General features: G+C 36.4%; 1 protein-coding gene across 1 annotated transcript in view; it reads left to right on the forward strand.

Annotated features, from left to right (window-relative positions):
- The window catches only part of TNKS2 (tankyrase 2), a 65344-nt gene that overhangs the window by 25888 nt on the left and 18471 nt on the right, over nucleotides 1-20985 (forward strand). The window contains exons 8-18 of the mRNA XM_004049789.5: nucleotides 911-1097; nucleotides 2173-2294; nucleotides 4804-4895; nucleotides 4984-5062; nucleotides 7746-7917; nucleotides 10814-10893; nucleotides 14439-14584; nucleotides 15162-15327; nucleotides 16052-16271; nucleotides 18800-18909; nucleotides 19941-20129. Coding sequence (XP_004049837.1) covers nucleotides 911-1097; nucleotides 2173-2294; nucleotides 4804-4895; nucleotides 4984-5062; nucleotides 7746-7917; nucleotides 10814-10893; nucleotides 14439-14584; nucleotides 15162-15327; nucleotides 16052-16271; nucleotides 18800-18909; nucleotides 19941-20129 — 1563 coding nt within the window. The remainder of the gene's footprint in view (nucleotides 1-910; nucleotides 1098-2172; nucleotides 2295-4803; nucleotides 4896-4983; nucleotides 5063-7745; nucleotides 7918-10813; nucleotides 10894-14438; nucleotides 14585-15161; nucleotides 15328-16051; nucleotides 16272-18799; nucleotides 18910-19940; nucleotides 20130-20985) is intronic.

Genomic DNA, 20985 nt, shown 5'->3' on the forward strand with positions numbered 1-20985 from the left:
GGAACCCAAGTCTGCACATGAAATTCACTTACGTTTCATATACACCTTATACACATAGCCTGAAGATAATTTTATATAACATTTTTAATAATTTTGTGCACGAATTAAGTTTGTGTGCATAAGGTTAGGTGTGGAATTTTCCACTTGTGTCGTCATGTCGGTATTCAAAAGTTTTGGATTTTGGAGTATTTTGCATTTCAGGTTTTCAGATGAGAGATACTCAGCCAGCCAACTAGAAACAGTCCAAATCTGCATTAACAGGATGATAAATAAGCAAATTATGATACATGTATACTGTGAAATACTCCTCAACAATGAAAATGAACTACTTGTGCAACAACATGAGTGAATCTCAGCAACATTATATGTATGAAAGAATCTAGGCGAAGTACATACGTTAGAAATTTATATTCTTCTATTTTTATGAAATTGAAGAACAGATATATGTAATATGTGGCCAGAATGGGGGCAGGAATTGTCTATAAAAGGAGCATGAGGAAACATTCTGGGGTAATGAAAGTGTCTTGTATCTTGATTTGGGTGATGGTATCACAGATATATACATTTGTCAGAATTCATCAAAGTTGTGTGTTTCGCTGTATGTCAGCTATACCGCAAGAGGAGCATTCATTCTTGGAAGAGATGCAGGTTAAATCTAAAGCTTCGTTCTTAACTGTTCTTAAAAGTAGAAAAGTTAAGTAGACCCTTGTTGGTAGGGCTAGCAATCAGCTACTGTTTTTTCCATTTTTTCCATTGGGAAAAATGTATACTCATTCTGAAATAATTGGCTCAAAAAGTGAACTTTGGGAACATAACCTGTTTTAGCCTGTATGATGTTAAATTACACAGTAGGAATAATTCTGAATTCTCTTAAAAATTGAACATTAAATATATGCTTTTTGCTCTCCAGCATGGTGCCTGTGTAAATGCAATGGACTTGTGGCAATTCACTCCTCTTCATGAGGCAGCTTCTAAGAACAGGGTTGAAGTATGTTCTCTTCTCTTAAGTTATGGTGCAGACCCAACACTGCTCAATTGTCACAATAAAAGTGCTATAGACTTGGCTCCCACACCACAGTTAAAAGAAAGATTAGCATGTGAGTATAAAATTATGAATGTTCAGGTAGGATATTATATCAATAAACTGAACGTTTTTTCTTTCCTGTTTGTTTTTAGAAATGTTTAAATAATAGAATATTTTTCTTAGCCTTGGGCATCCACTGTTGTTTAGCATATTTAATAATTTGGAAGTTTCTACTTAAGATGCTATGAAAAGAAAATATGTTTGTATTAATTTTTTCAAGTCAAGTTATATGCTTTTTATATGTGCTGTATTAGACTTATTAGATGGTATGCCTTTGAAATGAAAGCATTTGTTTTCATCTTTGATATGACTTTTCTGTTTAATCTATGAAGCTTATGAATTTGTGAAGTTAAAGCTTCATAAGATTGCCATCTTGTAAACAGTCTCCAGATCTTAACATCTGATATTGTTGGCACTTGGGCCAAGTTCGGTTTTCTGTCTATAGCTGAAGTAGATGTAGTGAGAAATAACCACCTAGTTTGGATATGGTATTAGTGCATACAAGTAAGCAACTTATATTGGATTTATATTATCCTGGAATAATAAAGAATGATTGGTAGTTCCACAAGTCTGATGAGTGAAAGAGAATCTTAAGGAAAACCTCTTTCATTTTTTCATCATCATAGGTGGCTTTTGCAAATATCCAACTTGTCTAGTTCCCAGTTCCCTGATGGTTTGAGCAAAGCTGTCTGCTATAGCCATGATGTCAGTGTAGAGATCACTATTTCTTTACAGAGAAAAATTTTGTGCTTGAAATATTCTAAAACCTCTCCAGTCTAGGAAGATATTGTAGTACTCCAGATATCCCAAAATGAATTACGAATTAAAACAGACCATGAATCTGCCGTGGGCTAAACCTGTGTATACTCTTGAGGCCATATGTCTATACAATTGCACCATAACTTAGGGGAACTGGAGTACCACTGTCTGTTTTCAGGGGTTAAATTTGGAGAATATCTTTAGAGCCTCAATCTGGCTCTTTTGGAAGATTATTTTGAAAATAATTTCAAGGAAAATACTAGATGTCTTTTAGATAAGCCTTTTCAATTTGATCTCGTTATACATGTAAATGCTTTTTCTTCATCTAGATGAATTTAAAGGCCACTCGTTGCTGCAAGCTGCACGAGAAGCTGATGTTACTCGAATCAAAAAACATCTCTCTCTGGAAATGGTGAATTTCAAGCATCCTCAAACACATGAAACAGCATTGGTAATGTTTCAGATTTAAGTTTTTAAAATACAATAACCAAGAACATGCTAAACTAATCATAATATCCTACTTTTAGAACTAGCATTTTTTTGAGTCTATAGTTTTAAAAAATTACTGCCTATACAAATATTTTTTAAAAATTTAAACAGTACCAAAAAAGACAACCTCACCCTGCAGAAGCCAATGCTATTATCAGTTCGAGAATCCTCAGAAAAAAAAAAATTATTCATATTCTGACATGTATTATATGTAATGCTTTTATTATCATAAGTGATACATATAGTTTGCCTTTTTAGGGGCTATAAAAATGAATGCTTAGGTTAGAAAATTTGGAACCCAATGAAAATAATGAAAAATAAAATAAATACCACCATCCAGATGAAAACACTTGGTGTAGTCCCTTCCTTCTTCAAAATTAGATCTAGAATGTGAATAAAGTATTTTAGAGGTTACTTCCCTGATAGAGGTAATAATAACTGTGGAGCTATGACAAAGTAGATGTGAGTAGAGAAGTCTAAGGAAAAACAGAAAAGAATGGAAGCTAATAGGGATACATGATAAAAGATAAGAGAGGGAATGGTAAAATCAGGGGCTACCTTAAAATTGAAAGGTAGAAAAAAAGAAACTTAAAGGTAGAAATTTAAAAGGAAGAAAGTAAATCCTGTTGCGTGAGTTGCAGAATGTGCTTCAGGTGAGAGAAGATAAGTAAGTTAATGTGTGTGGAAGCAGATTTAACTGATGGTAGCCTTACTTACCTAATATCTTTTATGAGAAGTTTTCTTCCTTATGCCATAATGTAAACTATGAAATTTATGTAGAAACCTACCTATAAAGCATTTTGGACCTTTTTACTGCTTGTAAGAAACTTCTAAATTTAAAAAAAAAATAGCAAAGCTGTAGACTAATAAGAAATGCTAGTACAAAATTAAAACCACAACAGCATTAAAACTGTACAAAGAAACATGGAAAGACTGACATGGAAAATTCTGGTCATAACTACTGTTAAGCAACTCGTTTTTGTAATTAACCTTAAAACACACTAGGAGTTGTGTTGGTGAGTAGTTATGGTGCAGTAGCAGTTTCTTACAGGTTCCCAGAGATTTACAGGCCCTGCTCCAAGATGGTGCAGAGGAGTAGGGTGTAATTTGAGGTGGATGTGATTTAAAAAAAAAGTCTTTAAAAAACCATGTCTGGTCTCTGTGCTCTCATGATAGGTGTCCTGGGATGATTACCCTTAACCTACCAAAGGAACTATGTTCTCCAATTAGAATTGGTTTTATTTAGGGTAAAGGAATGATTTTGGTGACAGCAACATCAAAGAATGGATCTGCAGCAAAGTCATGAGGATCTGATAAGCTTTATGATTAACAACAGGTTAAAATCAAAGAACAGATTTCATGTGTACTATGTTTTTAGATGTATAGAGCAACTTAGCTGAAAAATTACCCAGAACTTTTATTCTATAGGTTTTCAGGTTTCCGTTTTAATTTAACATATATACATTGATTTAGTCATGTATCATTCAGACATTATTGAACACCTATTGTGCAGATATTAGGCTTAGGCTTATAACTGGCAAATCTCTACTTCCTGTCTCCTTTCCTCCTGGATACATCATAGATAGAGATGCTGCAGCCTCAAACTCCAGATTATATCATTTTCCACCACTGATTTTGCAGAGGTAATGCATGCTCCTTATTCTGCCAAAGCAACTAGTTGAGAGAGATATAAATACTGCTCAGCTGATCAGTTGTATCAGTGCTATTACCAAACAGAATCCAGAGCTGATGAGTGTTCTGTTATTTCCTTTTTTTTGTTTTTTGAGATGGAGTCTTGCTCTGTCGCCCATACTAGAGTGCAGTGGCATGATCTCAGCTCACTGCAACCTCCACCTCCCAGGTTCAAGTGATTCTCCTGTCTCAGCCTACCGAGTAGCTGGGATTACAAGCACGTGCCACCACGACTGGCTAATTTTTGTATTTTTAGTAGAGAGGGGGTTTCACCATGTTGGCCAGGCTGGTCTTGAACTCCTGACCTCAGGTGACCCGCCTGCCTCGGCCTCCCAAAGTGCTGGGATTACAGGCATGAGCCACTGTGCCCGGCTATATTCTGTTATTTCTTCATGTAAAGAAACCTCAACCTTTGTAAGGGTGTTTTCTTAACCTTTAAAATATTGCGTGAACACGATGCTACTTGGAAACAGTTTTGAAAAGGATATTGGTCACATTAAGGTTTTCATCACACCAGTGCTAGCTTTTTCAAAGATACGGGACAACTGTAAAGTTTGATTGGAATATTTAATAATAGATATTATCTGATAGGTAGGATTTTCAGGTCCTGTCAGAATTTGGTAATTGTTGCAATTCAATCAAAAGTCAAGAGCAAAGTTGCGTCAAAAGTAAAACAAAAAGATTAAATAACTACTTGATTGTTCTTGATTGGAAACACGAATGTTCTTAAAATCAATTATGTATAGTCCTTGATTAATGCTGCAATTTAAATTATTTAGCATTGTGCTGCTGCATCTCCATATCCCAAAAGAAAGCAAATATGTGAACTGTTGCTAAGAAAAGGAGCAAACATCAATGAAAAGACTAAAGAGTAAGTATACATTTAATGATTATATATTATTGAGATTTTACTCTTTTGGAAAATATATTCACTGTCTGGCTGATTTTTTCTCTCTAAGATTCTTGACTCCTCTGCACGTGGCATCTGAGAAAGCTCATAATGATGTTGTTGAAGTAGTGGTGAAACATGAAGCAAAGGTATACTTCCTTTTTGGTAATCTTTGGTAATCCAATGAGTTATTTTTTATTTAGCAGGTGAAATGCCTGACTTCCTAAACTATCTACTTTCTCATAAGTATTACTTTTTTTTCTTTATAATCTATGCTTAAGAATTGTCCTGCAGGTAACCTTTTCTATATCTAATTTTTGCTAGAACATCTATGGGTTTATTCAGATACACATTATTCCTGTATGTCCTCCCTCCTCCATTCCTTTTAACCACAGCCCACAGGTTAAAGTTATTCTTAAGGACTTTTCTGACCTATCATCTTTTCTAATCGTCTTTTCTCACCCATATCTTCTAATTCTTGGTTGTCATGATAACTTCTGTTATTTACCCCAACCACCGTTTTTGTTTTTGTTTTTTGTTTTTTGTTTTACCCTCTTATTTCTGTAACTAAGCCAAAGGACTTGAACGGAAGGAAATATATTATTTAAATAATTTGACTAAAAACATAATAGCTCCCCATGTTGGTAAGTTACTGTTCTTTAGTTGGCATTTGTGCACAAAACATTTTATTCACCAAATATGCTTTCATCAAGGCTAGAAATCATCTCTTAACCAGAAACTTTTAGAAGTACTACTCAGTAAAAGATATACATAGCATCTCAGATTGGAAGAGATGACAGTAGTCACCTAATTCAGCAGTTTTTACAGTTTTTAGCCACAGATCCTTGCCTCCTTCAAACAAAATCTTTAGCTGAAATTCAGTATACTCTATAACAGAGAAAGAATAGATGTGCTGTAGATGAAGGGAGAGGAATAGACGCTCTTCTCCTTGGATGGCCCCTGAAGCGCTTCCATAAATGAAATTTGCAGAATAGTTTATTCTTACCTGTCCTTTCTTGAGTTTCCATTCATTCAAGGAACGATTTAGAGTTCTCCAATTTCTTTTTGTGTTGCCTCTCTGTGTCTTAATTTCTCTTTGATTTGGGGGAATTCTTGATAATGTATAATCTTGATCTTTCCTATTGTAAATTATTGAATAAAATAAAGTTTATTTCTGCTTGACTGCTTGGCATATCTTGTCTCTCTGTTCTATAACTGTTTGTTGATTGCTGTTTTCATACTTGTGGTACATTACTTGAAGAATATCTGGATACATATTGAATTAGAGTTGTGACACTCAATGAAACAATCTTGACTAGGGTGACCAACCATTCAGTTTTGTCCAGGACTTCAGGTTTTTTGGGAACACAGGACTTTCAGTGCTAAAACCAGGGAAGTCCTAGGCAAACCAGAACAAGTGGTCACCCTAATCCTAACACAAAGTGGTACCCAAATAGTTTTTTTTTTAAGTGGGTATTTTTCACATTTCAGCGAGTTAGGGTATGTGAATAAATAGTTTGATTGTCCTAAGCATTTTAAATCCATTTTTCAGGCCCTGTAAGCATGGAGACTAGCTATTCATACTCTAGTTTTAGGTTCATTGAGGTCTTGATTATATTCACATTCACATATTATCTAATTCCATGAATATGAATTGGTCAGTGTCTCAAAACACACTAGTGTCCACAGGATTGATTACTGAAGAACTTAATTTCTTAGCTGTGTTGAAGAATTATTTCCATAGCAGGGAGGTAGGGATAACGTTGGTGGAGTCTTACAGGTGATTTTTTTTTTTATTGTGAAAAATTTCAAAGATATAACCAAGTAGAAAGGATTTTGCAGAAAATACCTGCCTACCACTTAGATTCTATTACTAACATTTTACTCTAGTGTTTTATTACATATCTTTCCATTTTTTCCTCCATCCACCAATATATCTTATTTTTTCACACATTTCAAAGTAATCTGCAGACTATTCCTCCTAAATACTTCCACATGCACATCAACTAGAGTTTAATCTTTGTTTACAGTTTTTCTTTAGATGTAAAATGTGCAGTGAAATGCAGAGGTCTTAAATGGATATTTGCTGAATTTTGACTAGTATATACACCTATGTAACCAAAACTCCTGTAGAGATATAGAACATTATCTCATGGCAGAAGTAATGCACAGTCCCAGGCAGTCTCCACTTTGACAGATAACCATTTTATTTTTTTTGACATAAAAGTGCGTTCTAGGCCTTGACATACATGGAATCATACAAAATGTACGCTTTTGTGTAAGGCTTTTCCCACATTGTATAATGTTTTAGAGATTCATCCATGTATCAGTAGTTTGTTCCTTTTTATTGCTGAGTATTCCACTATGTGACTATTCCATAGTATGTGTATCTATATATTTTACGTAATAAATAAGGGAGAAGATTAAGCCAACAGAAATAAGCATTTTAATGCTAATTTATCTCTGGCTTTACTATTGTCTATCTCGGGGTTAAGCTTTACATTTCTACACTTTAGAGATCCATAAAAATAGATGAGTTCAACTTTCTTAGGCAGTGTCTAGCTCTAAATATCTGTGAATGCTTTAATGATAAACACAACTACTATTCAGCATCTCACATTTAACCCAAAATTGAGTCTTCCTTCTGATGGTAGCCTTCATGACTTGGTAAATTTATTCTCTAGATTTGAGCAAAAATACTTGCTTTGGCATTGGATAATAGGCCTCATAAAAGAATTGAGACTTAAAAGTAGTAAAAAGTGTTAAATACATGATTGTATGGTTTTAAATTTTGCATTGTGGGCTAATTTCAATTTTTTCTGCTTTGTTAAGGTTAATGCTCTGGATAATCTTGGTCAGACTTCTCTACACAGAGCTGCGTATTGTGGTCATCTACAAACCTGCCGCCTACTCCTGAGCTATGGGTGTGATCCTAACATTATATCCCTTCAGGGCTTTACTGCTTTACAGATGGGAAATGAAAACGTACAGCAACTCCTCCAAGGTATTACATGTTTCCAAGAAATTGATTTTTTTAAATTAACCTTTAAAAATTTTTCACATATCAGGTGTTATAGGTAGGAGTTGGTAATAAGAAAAATTGAGAATTTTTGGTTATTTCTTCTTAGGTTATTATACTTTTAATCAGCTGAATATCCTCAGTCCCCAAATGTCATTAAGTGATAATTATGATTTTTGTTCCAGTAGCATTTTCTGCCCAGTTTCTTAAGTTAAATAGATGGCTTTCAAGTTCTTATCAAGAAAGTTTTAAGAGTAAGATAAAATGGTTGCTATTTATTTTTAAAGAAAGGAATTTTTAGATCGTACATATTTAAGGCAGGTAGAATTTGTATAAGGTAGCCAACTATTTGGCTTATTGAAAGATTTAGCAACTGAATACGCTCATATTCATTACGTCTTAAAAGATTTAGATCAAATATCTACACACTTGGCATAGATGAAACATCTCAGCCCAGATATCTGGTCCCATAAATTTTAAAGTATTTTTGTCTACATCTCTACTTTTATTAGAATTTAATGCAGTAGCTTTGACATCTGAAAGCTCAGATGAGAAAAATGTAATAGATTAAGCTTTTCTGTCTTTAACAGTAAATCCTTGATGATCTTTATGCCTTTGTTCTGGGAACCACGTTTTGAGAAACACTGCTTGAACAGATGAAAGCAGATTGATACAACCTCCTGGAATCTGCCAAAACTGTGAACTTACAAGACTGTTTTCAAGATCCCCATTACTTCCCCCATACATCACACATTCATTTCATTGTCAGTTTTTGGGATAATAACACTGGTCCTATTCAGTTGACTAGTGATAGACTGTAAAGTCTTGTCAGTTTTATGCTAAGTACCATTACATATAGCTTTTTACTAGCCTTTCCAACTAGTTTCTTACAATAAATTATTGAAGTGGAATTTCCAGGTCAAAGGGTAGCATATAATTGTCAAATTATCTTCTGTTAATAGAAAACTGGTATTTAGCATTTTACAGTCAGAATATATGAAAGCACCTGTTTTCTGTCAGCACTAGATATTACAATTCTTAATATTTTCCTTGAGTGAATATGCATGTGTGAATTACAGAAGTAATAGATTTTAATGCTAACTATAAAAGTCTCATCAGTGTAGCTCTCCATTTCCTCTCTGCCTACTAGCAGATGGAAAAAAAATGATATTTAATCTGCATTTCTGATTATGAGTAAGTTTGAACATAATTTTAATGTGTTTATTGCCCATTTCTCTTTTTTTTCTTTTTTTTTTTCCTTTTTTTTTCCAAGCAGGGTCTCGCACTGTCGCCCGGGCTGGAGTGCAATGGTGCGATCTCAGCTCACTGCAACCTCTGCCTCCTGGGTTCACATGGTTCTCCTGCCTCAGCCTCCCAAGTAACTGGGATTACAGGTGCACACCACCGCACCCGGCTAACTTTCTGTATTTTTAGTAGAGACAGAGTTTCACTGTGTTGGCCAGACTGGTCTCAAACTCCTGACCTTGTGATCCCCCTGCCTCGGCCTCCCAAAGTGCTGGGATTACAGGCATGAGCCACCATGCCCGGCCTTTCTTTTTTTTTTTTAATTTTTCTTTTATTTTATTTATTTATTTTTGAGATGGAGTTTCACTCTTGTCACCCAGGCTGGAGTACAGTGCTGCGATCTTGGCTCACTGCAACCTCTGCCTCCCAGGTTCAAGTGATTCTCGTGCCTTACCCTCCTGAGTAGCTAAGAGTGCGCCTAACTTTTGTATTTTTAGTAGTTACGGGGTTTTACCGTGTTGCCCAGTCTGGTCTCCAACTCCTGACCTCAAGTAATCTGTCTGCCTCGGCCTCCCAAAGTGCTGGGATTACAGGCATGAGCCACCACGCCCAGCCAACCATGTCTCTTTTTTGTATGTGTGAATTTCTTGTTCATGTCTTTAGCTCATTTGTTGAAGTGTTTCAAAGTACTCCTTTCATAAGAACACCGTGTGTGTGTGTGTGTGTGTGTGTGTGTGTGTGTGTGTGTGTGTGTGTAATTTTTTTTTTTTTTTTTTTTGAGACAAAGTTTCACTCTTGTTGCCCAGGCTAGGGTGCAATGGCGTTATCTTGGCTCACTGTAGCCTCAAATATATTCTCTTAAAAGATGCATGTTACAGTTTGGTTTTTTCCCATTTTGTTCTTGTTTAATGCTGTTATTACCTGACATATTTTTCCAAATACCAATTTTCTTTTTTTGATGCTGCTTTTGATGTACTGTTCCAAGAAGCTTTTTTATTCCATGTTATGAAAATATTCCCCCGTTTTCTTCTAGTATTTTTAGGGTTTAATTTTTCATACTTACATCTTTAATCCATCTGGAGTTTATTTTGTTCTAAGGTGCAAGGTAGATGTTTTCCTTTTCTGACACTTTAAATGAGCTGTAAACTTAGAATTTCAGACCTGGAAATGATGTTACATTTCTACTAGTCTACCTTATGTCTTTAGAACTGAAAAAATCTGAGGCCCAGGAAGTTCCAGTGACTTGTTCCAGTTCAGATAGCTAATTAATGACAGAACCACAGTTAGATTTCTGTTTGCTCTCTTAATTTAATACTTTTGCACCATTCCAATGGCTTGCTTATAGAGCAGGCCATCTTTAGTCATCTCCTTTATGTTCCTTTATATTGCTTACATCACATTTTATAATCATTATACACATTTACATATTTTGCTTATATGTGTTGTATTTCAAAGAGTTTTAAGAGAATCTTATTTTTCACTCCCCAACCCTCACCCCCTTACTACCATGGAGATCTCATACATAATCTACCAAATTGTAAAAGAACTTTGCTTTCTGATGAGATGCCTTCCATAAAGCTGGGTTCCATCTTCCAAATAGAGGTTAGTCACTCCTCTCTCTCTCTCTCTTTTTTAGAGGGTATCTCATTAGGTAATTCAGAGGCAGACAGACAATTGCTGGAAGCTGCAAAGGCTGGAGATGTCGAAACTGTAAAAGTAAGATACAGTGTTACGTTTCTGTTAACTTTGGGTTTTTATTTTGACATTGTTATTTAATCTGTACTGTTATAATGAAGAGCCTGGTTTATTTGTATGGGCCTTGCCTTAAAAGGTCAATAATACAATCTTAATTGTTCTCTACAAATGAGTAGCTTTAAGTAAAAGACTTCACTTTCACCTGCATCCCAGTGAATATTACATTCACAAATATAAACAAATTCGGGTAATACCAAATGGGTTTTGCTTGAAGAACCTATTCATTTGTCCCTTTAACAGAATAAAGTTTATCAAATTATTTTGTATTACTGTTTACGTATGACACATAAAACAAGAAAGGGGAAAAACAGTGTATTACTTCGACAGATTTCTTCTGATTTCTTCATTTCTTTGCCCCATCTACCTCTAGGGATCCAGGGCTTAGTATAATAATAAATACAATGTTGCCACTTCTCTTTCCCAGGGCTTGCAACTTCAGCTTTTACCTGTTTCTCCGACAAGAGTCTTCCCCAGAGTAACCCTTCTTACTGTTTTGACTCTTGCTGTAGAAATATGTATGTAAAACTGGGCCCAGTGGCTCACGCCTGTCGGTAATCCCAGCACTTTGTGAGGCTGAGGCGGGTGGATCACCTGAGGTTAGGAGTTTCAGACCACCTGGCCAACATGGCGAAACCCCGTCTCTACTAAAGACACAAAAATTAGCTGGGCGTAGTGGCATGCACCTGTAATCCCAGGTACTTGGAAGGCTGAGACAGTATAGACATCTCAGATAACTTCAGATTTGTTTTCTAAATTCATTTCTCACAGAAAAATGCAACTATCATGCAGTTTTATTATTTGACATGTTTTTATTTTGATCCTCGTTATTCTCATTCCCTTAAGTAGGAGGCTAGTAGGATATTGAAAGGAGGATTTTGTTTCTATTACTACTGACTTGTGGAAATACAAATTACTTCAGTTAAAAGGTTGTGAACTGATTTTTTTTTTTCAGGAGACATGAAAATTAAGTTGAAAGCAATTAGCTGATTTTTTTTTTTTTTTTTTTTTTTTTTGCTGTTTGTGGGCAGGGAGAGATACAGAATTGTAAATGCTCATTCTCTTACATATATTAAAGAACATAAAACTATAGTAAACATGTTAAAGACTAAACTTTGTTTTTATAAAGATAGAGGGAGTCTAGAGGAGGGGATAGATAAAGAGGAAATGAAGTTGGGGGGCAGGAAATGGACTTAGGGAACACAGTAATGCCATTGGATTCAGGAAAACCTGTGCTAGGCATCAGGCTTTCTTCCCTCCCCTCTGCTTTTAAAATCACTTGATGGACATTTATCTCCATCAGCCATTCTTCTTATCTACCTCCAGACAGATGGCTCTGTACGAATCACTGGGACAAGAACATCTGCGTATTACCTAATGAACACTTAACTATTGTGCTCAGTTGTGTTTGTTCACTGATAATCCACCAGGCTGGATACTTTATTCGACACATGCTATTAGAAAACCTATCTCAGAGTGGACAAAATTAAACTGACAGGTAAAGAGTAGAATGGCCTGTGATAACTGCCAAACCAAGCAGCACCTGGTACACATGTTAAAAATAGTCATTTCTAGGAACCTGACTTGAGACCCACTGAAATACCATCTCTTGAATGGGGCCCTGAATCTGTATATCTAGCCAGATCTTATTTGGGAAGCACAGAATAGCTTTTTACCAGGATGATGATTAAACCCCTTGAGGTAAACCCACTGATAGTAGGCTCCTTTATTTTATTGAGCTTAGGCTATCCCTGTTTTGGGAGTAGGATAGTAAAAAGGGGGAAAGAGTTTTTACTAATATGGATATATTCTTTTTGTTTGTTTGTTTGTTTGAGATGGAGTTTCACTCTTGTTGCCCAGGCTGGAGCGCAATTGCACGATCTCGGCTCACAGCAACCTCCACCTCCCGGGTTCAAGCAATTCTCTTGCCTCAGCCTCCTGAGTAGCTGGCGTTACAGGCGCCCGCCACCACGCCCAGATAATTTTTTGTATTTTTAGTAGAGACGGTTTCACCATGTTGGCCAGGCTGGTCTCGAACTCCTGACCTCAGGTGATCCACCCGCCTGGCCTCCCAAAGTGCTGGGATTACAGGCGTGAGCCACCGTGCCCGGCCTAAGATAGATATATTCTTTTGACTCTTTAAGCACTCTGATTTATTATCTATGTTGCTTTTCTTCCCCAAACTTTCATACTTTTCATAACTACACTTCCTCCTCTGAACCAAAAAGCACAGAAAATTGACTTGTTTTCTTAATTCTCCCCAGGACTGTATAAACCATCAGCATTTATTTTTCCTTTTTTTCTTTTTTGGAGATGGAGTCTGGGTTGGTCACCCACGCTGGAGTGTGATGGCACGATCTCAACTCACTGCAACCTCTGCCTCCCAGGTTCAAGCGATTCTCCTGCTTCACCCTCCCAAGTAGTAGAGACAGGGTTTTGCCATGTTGGCCAGGCTGGTCTCAAACTCCTGACCTCAAGTGATCTGCCTGCCTCAGCCTCCCAAAGTGCTGTGATTACAGGCATGAGCCACCGCGTTCAGCGTAACCATCAGCATTCTATTAGTTATTTCATTCCATATGGAGTGGTATGGTTACTGAACCACCAGCATCAGCATCACCCAAGAACTTGTTAGAAGTGGAGATTTTTAGGCTCCACACCAGTTACACTGAAAATTTGAGGGTTGGACCCAATGCACATTAAAGTTTGAGAACCACTGCTCTAAAGGAGTACTTTTCAAACTTTAATGTGTTTCCGTATTACCTAGGGATCTTGTTAAAGGGCAAATTCTGACTCAGTAGATAGAGATCTGAGATTCTGAATTCTTAATAAGCTCCTTGGTAATGCTGGTACTTCCGTAATCTCATGTACCTCTATGTATATTTGCCACAAAATGCAAGTTACACTTGCTGATGATTGGCACTTAGTTTACCTGTATATATATATAGTAGCGGTAATGATAAAATTTACCCTTGAGCGTTAGAAAAAGTAGAATATAAAGGCATACGTGAGACCAGGCACGGTGGCTCACACTTGTAATCCTAGCATTTGGAAGGCCAAGGTGGGAGGATCCCTTGAGGCCAGGAGTTCGAGACCATCCTGGCCAACATGGTGAAACCCCACCTCTACTAAAAATATAAAAATTAGCCAGGTGTGCTGGCATGTGCCTGTAGTCCCTGCTGCTCGGGATGCTGAGGCAGGAGAATTGCTTGAACCCAGGAAACAGAGGTTGCAGTGAACTGAGATTGCGCCACTGCACCCCAGCCTGGGTAAGAGAGCGAGACTCTGTCTCAAAAAAATAATAAGACAAAAAAAAAGGCATGGATGAGAGGACCAGAGGGATTCCCAGTAAATGACAAGGTGAAATAAGAATACTAAATAGTTTCTGAGAATACTGATTTAATGAGACAAGAAAATAAGTCAGACACTTTGAAAATTCCTACTAAATGACTTGAAACAAGAAATAACAATATGTAGATGTAGTATCATGTATGTTGTGTTTTGTCCTTCAGAAACTGTGTACTGTTCAGAGTGTCAACTGCAGAGACATTGAAGGGCGTCAGTCTACACCACTTCATTTTGCAGCTGGGTATAACAGAGTGTCCGTGGTGGAATATCTGCTACAGCATGGAGCTGATGTGCATGCTAAAGATAAAGGGTAAATGCCAATGATTGTTATGGACTCTCTTCCTTACTTTTACTTGACCTTTTTAGGAAAACCTGGAAATATGATATGTTTTATTTTTCAAGAAAGCCTGTTTCCTAACATTGGCCTAAATATTAAATAGAGCTTCTTAATTTCAATTAAGATGTTATATGGTTAGCATTCATATAAAGACTTTATTGGCATAATGCCTGGGAATTTTATAATGGTCAAGGAGATTATAACATTAGTGTGATATTGACTTTTAATGTAGTAAATTTTTCAGTTTTCATGGAGGGTTTTTTAATTCTTCCAGTTTATCTTGAAGTTATTTTTTATTAAAAATATACAATTCTAGATGTTGCATATATGGATGAATGTTATAGTCTCTGCATTTAAAACATTTTTTAAATGTTCTCCCCTGACTCACCAAAAAAGAACTTATTTCTGCCTTAAATAGATTTAGGTTCTACAAAGTATAATCAGTATAATTCCTTATGTAGCTCAAGAATTATCTTTCATCAGTTATATGTAATTATTTAAATTAAAACATGTTCTTCTGTGGCATTATTGTTCATTTATTACTTTTCAGAGGCCTTGTACCTTTGCACAATGCATGTTCTTATGGACATTATGAAGTTGCAGAACTTCTTGTTAAACATGGAGCAGTAGTTAATGTAGCTGATTTATGGAAATTTACACCTTTACATGAAGCAGCAGCAAAAGGAAAATATGAAATTTGCAAACTTCTGCTCCAGGTATATTTAAATACTTAACTGTAAACAGTATGAATTACATAGCATATGTTTATGGTTTTCTAAATAATTCTAGTATAAACTTAAACTAGTAAGCGATGGGAAGCAATGTTACCTAATTCTGTACCTAGATTTTAGAATAAATATCATAAACATTTTATATTTTAATCCACAAGTATGTTTACTAGCACCTAGAGTTATTTTTGTCTAGAGCCAACTATCATGTGATAGTTCTCTTATTATTTTTAGTTTTTCTCTTTGGTACTTTTATATTCATCAAATATAAAAATATTTGATGAATTATTTACTTACAAGCCAGATTTATTTAGCATTGATAAAATGGATGATACTGGTTCAGTACAGATACCAGTGGATATTTTACAATAACAAGAATACAGAGATTTATACTTTATTTAAATGTTCATGAAAAGTAAAAATAGTATAACATGAAAGTTAATTTTTAATGAAATATGACTTTATTTTGAATGTAGTTTAAAATTTTGACTACATTAATGCATTAGAAAAATCCAGTAATATTTAACTGCCTCTGTATTCTTTTTGTAATAATTCTGTGTATAAACATTAGTTAACAGTGATGTTAACCTTCAAGGTAGAGTCTCAATATAAATTTAGTTTTTCTTTGGTATAGTTACACTGACTATTTTCTCATTGACCAAAGGCACATTTAAGCCATTTCCCCCTTTTTTTCTGCTTTTCACATGCCTAGCATGGTGCAGACCCTACAAAAAAAAACAGGGATGGAAATACTCCTTTGGATCTTGTTAAAGATGGAGATACAGATATTCAAGATCTGCTTAGGGGAGATGCAGCTTTGCTAGATGCTGCCAAGAAGGGTTGTTTAGCCAGAGTGAAGAAGTTGTCTTCTCCTGATAATGTAAATTGCCGTGATACCCAAGGCAGACATTCAACACCTTTACATTTAGCAGGTAAGTGAATGAAGTTTCACAGATTTAGGCTGGTAATATCTGAGATTCATTTTACCCAGGTAAAATATTTTCTGTAACTAAACTTTAAAAATTCAAATCAGGCCAAGCACGGTGGCTCACTCTTGTAACCCCAACACTTTATGAGGCCAAGGCAGGAGGATTGCTTGAGCCCAGGAGTTTGAGAGCAGCCTGGGCAACATGGCAAAACCACACCTCTATAAAAAATTACAAAAATTAGCCAGGAGTGGTGGTGTGCACCTGTAGTCCCAGCTATTCAGGAGGCTGAGGTGGGAAGATTGAGCCCAGGAGGTCACAGATGCAATGAGCCTTGATTGTGCCACTGTACTCCAGAAACAAAGTGAGACCCTGTCTCAAAAAATAAAAAAAATAAATAAAAATTCAAATCAAGTATCTTCTAATGCCACCATTATACTCTTTAGTATATTTGTACAGGACAACCGTACTTGAAGCTATTAGCTGAGTTCGAGTTCACTTTATTACTAGTATGTTACATTCAGTAAGAACAATTGAAGTAGGCTCTGCCAGTCCCCATGTGCTTTGGGAATCATTATTCCAGGTCATCATTTTATTGGTATCACCTTTGGTAAACAAGTTTTGAAAAATATGCCTACTTGAGCCAGCCTTCCTTATAGGAAGCTAAAGCTTTCTATTTTTCCTGTTGGTAGCTGCTAAGCACAAGCAGGAAAAAAAAAAAAATCTCAAAACTCTCAGAAGTTACATAAGCCTCTCACCAAAGTTATCTGTTGTTTTGGTTTGTGAGAGTTCTCATAACAAAATACCAAAGACCAGGTGGCTTAAACAACAGAAATTTGTTTTCTCACAGTTCTGGAGGCTAGGAGTCCAAGTTCAAGGTGTTGGCAGAGTTGGTTTCTTCTGAAACCCCCTCTTGGCTTGCAGCTGTCTACCTTCTCAGTGTGTCCTCCCATGGAACATGGTGTCTCTTTCTATATGTCCTAGTCTCTACTTTTAAGGAAACCAGTCAAATTAGATTAGAGCCCACCCTAATGGGCTCATTTTAACTTTTTTAGCTCTTTAAAGGCTCTGTCTCCAAATAGAGTCATATTCTAGGGTACTGGGGTTAGGGCTTCAACATAAGAATTTTGCAGGGTACAATTCATTTTGTGACATTTGTTTTAAGGTTTCACTCATAAAACTGGCACCGTGTACCTTTGTTTTCAGTGCAAATATACAATATATTGTGGTTTCAGTACAGCTTTTTCAGCTGCATTACAGATGTTAGGAAATCATTAAAATCACTGAGCTATAGCTAATACCTCAGTGGAGTTCCGTCATAGACACAGTGGACTCATACAAGTTTGTCTAAATATACATGATTTAAACATGGTATAAAAAGCAAGAAAAAATAATGCAAAATTTCTGCCATTTCGTGTAATGTGGGAGATGGAAATGTATGATGTTCATTTCAGTCTTGTATTATAACTTGGTGTTATACATGATTTTTACCTTTAAATTCTCACTCCATGTAAGTTGAGACCTCACTGTCCAAAGAAACCAATTACTCTATGTGTCTTTCAAGTATTTTGGAAGTGATAAGCCACAAATGCTAACATGGTGAGAAAAAGCTTTACTTCCACTGGCTATCGGGAGTTTCTAGTCCATGCAAGACAAAATATGACTTGACCTCTGATTGGAAGTTGTGCTGTGCATATTTATGTTAGCTTTTATATCTTTCTCGTAGCCTATCTAGAACACTTAACATTACTGTGTCCAAGTTGTCTTTGTAAGTCACAAATAATTTGTATGCATAAAATATTTCTGTCCACTTCTGCAGTGTTAAATACCATACCTTGAGACCTAGAAAGACTTTTAGATTAATGTAATATTTTATGGTAGTTTTATAATTGTATTCTTCTTTACTTGATCTTTTTAAATTCTTTTGCTTTAAATCCATTAGCAAAAGGGTAAAAACTATAATAGAAATAAGTTTTATTTCATGGCTTTAACAGCACCTAAGTTCCTCTACTAGACTTGCAGAGATGTGTACCTCTGAGTTCTCTCTAGCAAAAAAGCATGCTCTTGTGGCCTTCTGGGGAAGAGGACTCTGAGACCCACTCTGGTTTGACTTGTATGTGATTGTGCAGACCTTTGACTTGCAGCCTCTGAGACCCATGTACCTGAATTCAAGAAGTGGTATGTAACACCCATGAAGGCAGAGACTTTGGTAGGAAGGTTTTCATAGGAAAGATACAAGCAAATCAGTCAATATAATTTTGGGAATCTACAAAGCTAATTGATAACACAAAAAGCTTCCAACTTGAGGCAAGGGGGAAATGTTTTCCAGAAGGTAAATTGTTAATAGAGTCCAATGAGCTATTTCAGATTTATACAAAATCTCTTTTTTTATGTTTTCAGTAATGTCTATGCCTTATAAATACATATATATGTATACATGTAATGACTTTTTTATGTTAACAAGTGGAAGTATTATGACATACGACTAAAAAAGAAAAAACAAGTAAAGTAATTTTACTTCTTTTCTAAATTAGCTGGTTATAATAATTTAGAAGTTGCAGAGTATTTGTTACAACACGGAGCTGATGTGAATGCCCAAGACAAAGGAGGACTTATTCCTTTACATAATGCAGCATCTTACGGGGTAAGTTCTTCCGTGTTACCTTTAAAAATTTGTGGAATTTTAAAGTGAAAGTCAGTATTGCAGCTCAAATGGAATGTAGTTTGATGTTCTCATTTTACAGAGAAGTAAGTGGGAGAGCTAAAGAAGTTAAATAACTTCCAAATTTCGGTTCTGAATCTGTTCTAAGCTTGCTGTGTGATATGCGGCGTATTGTTGTTTGTTTTATTATCTGCCTTAACACCTGTCTCTTATTTTCAGTGAGATGTTGGTGATTGTGTTTATTTGTTGGTACCCAGAAAATCCACTGGGGCACCAGCAGGGTAGATGGAATCTGTACAGATTCAGATGCGTTGTTCCTGACTTTTCATAGTCCAATGTTACATTCAAAATTGACCATCTTCAATGGTATAGTTTGAATAATTGAGGAAGATTGCTGCTTTATAAATTGACATTTAGTAGTTATAACATTTGAATAAATTAGAAATTATTGAAGTCATATTAGTCTAGTTTCCTGCTAAATAGAATTCTTTTTTTTTTTTTTTGAGACAGAGTCTCGCTCTGTCGCCCAGGGTGGAGTGCAGTGGCACGATCTCGGCTCACTGCAAGCTCCGCCTCCTGGGTTCACGCCATTCTCCTGCCTCAGCCTCCCAAGTAGCTGGGACTACAGGCGCCCGCCACCACGCCCGGCTAATTTTTTGTATTTTTAGTAGAGACGGGGTTTCACCGTGTTAGCCAAGATGGTCTCGATCTCCTGACCTCGTGATCCACCCGCCTTGGCCTCCCAAAGTGCTGGGATTACAGGCGTGAGCCACCGCGCCCTGCCTAAATAGAATTCTTAACTCTTTTCTAGATAGTTTCTCAAGTTATTGAAATGTCCACTGTAATTTTTAATCAGCTACCCATAAGTTGTGATGTTGGGGAGAAGGAGTTTTTCTTTTCATTTCCAGAGTAAGTTTGAAAATGTGGAAGTAGGTACATAACTAGTTTCTTTTTAAGAAAGTAAAGTGTGACAAAATAATATTTCAGACTGTAACGGGTATTTTCTTTTACAGCATGTAGATGTAGCAGCTCTACTAATAAAGTATAATGCATGTGTCAATGCCACGGACAAATGGGCTTTTACACCTTTGCACGAAGCAGCCCAAAAGGGACGAACACAGCTTTGTGCTTTGTTGCTAGCCCATGGAGCTGACCCGACTCTTAAAAATCAGGAAGGACAAACACCTTTAGATTTAGTTTCAGTAAGTGATGGGCTTTTTGAAAAATCTCAGTGCTTTTCTGACTTGTTAAAATTCACTTGATGTTATTACAAAATGTCTTTATAGTCAATGTGAATGGCAAAATCTGGGTTTTAGCCTGATTTTAATGTAAGATTTCTTTAGTATTAAAATATAATAGAATTATAAAGTGATATAATTATCCTTCTGTAGAATAGAATTATCAATCAGTTATTATATACTGAGTATTTTGGAAATACGAAAAAGAAGTACATGATATAACTGCTTACGTTAGTTAGGAAACTAAACAGACCCAGGCCCTCAGAGAATGCTGTTACTTATAGTGCATACAGCGCAGATGGTACAGACCATGGGTCTTACACACGGCCCCAACTGGGAACATTGCCCCCAAGGTGCAGCCACAAAGCCTGCTGCCAGTAGAGATTCCTTTTCCTCCCACACTGCCTCATCCCAGAGTTCTTGTTGCTCACCCTACCTTAACTGTTCATGAAACAAGCCTATTATCCACTTTCCTGTGGAGGTCCTGTTTTCCTTCCCCTCTCTCCGGAGCATGGAGCAGGTGTAGGAGCTTCCACTGAACCTTCCACCTCTGCTTTGGGCACTGAAGCAGATGCCTCTCTTGCCTCTACCACTGAGGACATTGACTAGAGCAGTGGGAAGAAAGGAGGAAGGAATTCTTTTTGAGATGAGAAGGAAGGGGAATCTTTTCTGCAGACTGCTTTCTACTGAGAAAGATTCCATTGTTCCACATTACAATAAGAAACTGAGGTAGTTCAGCTGCATTGGTGCTTAAGTAGATTTTTCTCAGTCAGCTAACAACCCAGCCATATTTACAACATTATCTCTTCAGGGAAATATC

Source organism: Gorilla gorilla, chromosome 8 (assembly GCF_029281585.2).
Source record: "Gorilla gorilla gorilla isolate KB3781 chromosome 8, NHGRI_mGorGor1-v2.1_pri, whole genome shotgun sequence".
NCBI lineage: Eukaryota > Metazoa > Chordata > Mammalia > Primates > Hominidae > Gorilla > Gorilla gorilla.